The 557-nt window shown below is 43.3% G+C and overlaps 1 protein-coding gene across 1 annotated transcript in view; it reads left to right on the forward strand.

Annotated features, from left to right (window-relative positions):
• The window catches only part of LOC106323491, a 2,361-nt gene extending 1,804 nt beyond the window's left edge, over positions 1 to 557 (forward strand). The window contains exon 2 of the mRNA XM_013761604.1: positions 452 to 557. Coding sequence (XP_013617058.1) covers positions 452 to 557 — 106 coding nt within the window. The remainder of the gene's footprint in view (positions 1 to 451) is intronic.

Below are 557 nucleotides of genomic sequence, written 5' to 3' on the forward strand. Positions count from 1 at the left end.
GGGAACGACCTCACAGTTCGACGCCTAAAGGAGATGTGTCAGAAGCATCGCCCAGGACTTGTGTTCCTTACTGAGACGAAGAATAGGAGGCAGATGTTGCAAAACATTCAGGCTGATCTAGGATTTGATCAGTTGTTTACCGTTGATCCACTTGGACTCAGCGGAGGTTTAGCTTTATTTTTTTTGGATGATATTTTATTTTCGAATAACAGAATGATTGACATTGAGGCAGTCATTGATGGAATAAAAGTTTTCATGACGTTTGTTTATGGAGACCCTGTTTTGGAACGACGAGATCAAGTTTGGGAACGTCTTACGCGTTTCTCCACAACTAGAAATGGGCCTTGGTTCATGATAGGTGACTTCAATGAGATTACAGGTCATAATGAAAAGGAAGGAGGGAGACAGCGACCTGATAGCTCGTTTCTACCCTTTAAACAAATGCTTACAGATTGTGGGATGCTAGAACTTCCTTTTACGGGAGACATGCTTTCATGGGTAGGGAAGAGAGCAGGACATGTCACTGTTCGATGTCGCCTAGACAGAGCAGTAGGTAA

Source organism: Brassica oleracea, chromosome C2, assembly GCF_000695525.1.
Source record: "Brassica oleracea var. oleracea cultivar TO1000 chromosome C2, BOL, whole genome shotgun sequence".
Taxonomy (NCBI): Eukaryota; Viridiplantae; Streptophyta; class Magnoliopsida; order Brassicales; family Brassicaceae; genus Brassica; species Brassica oleracea.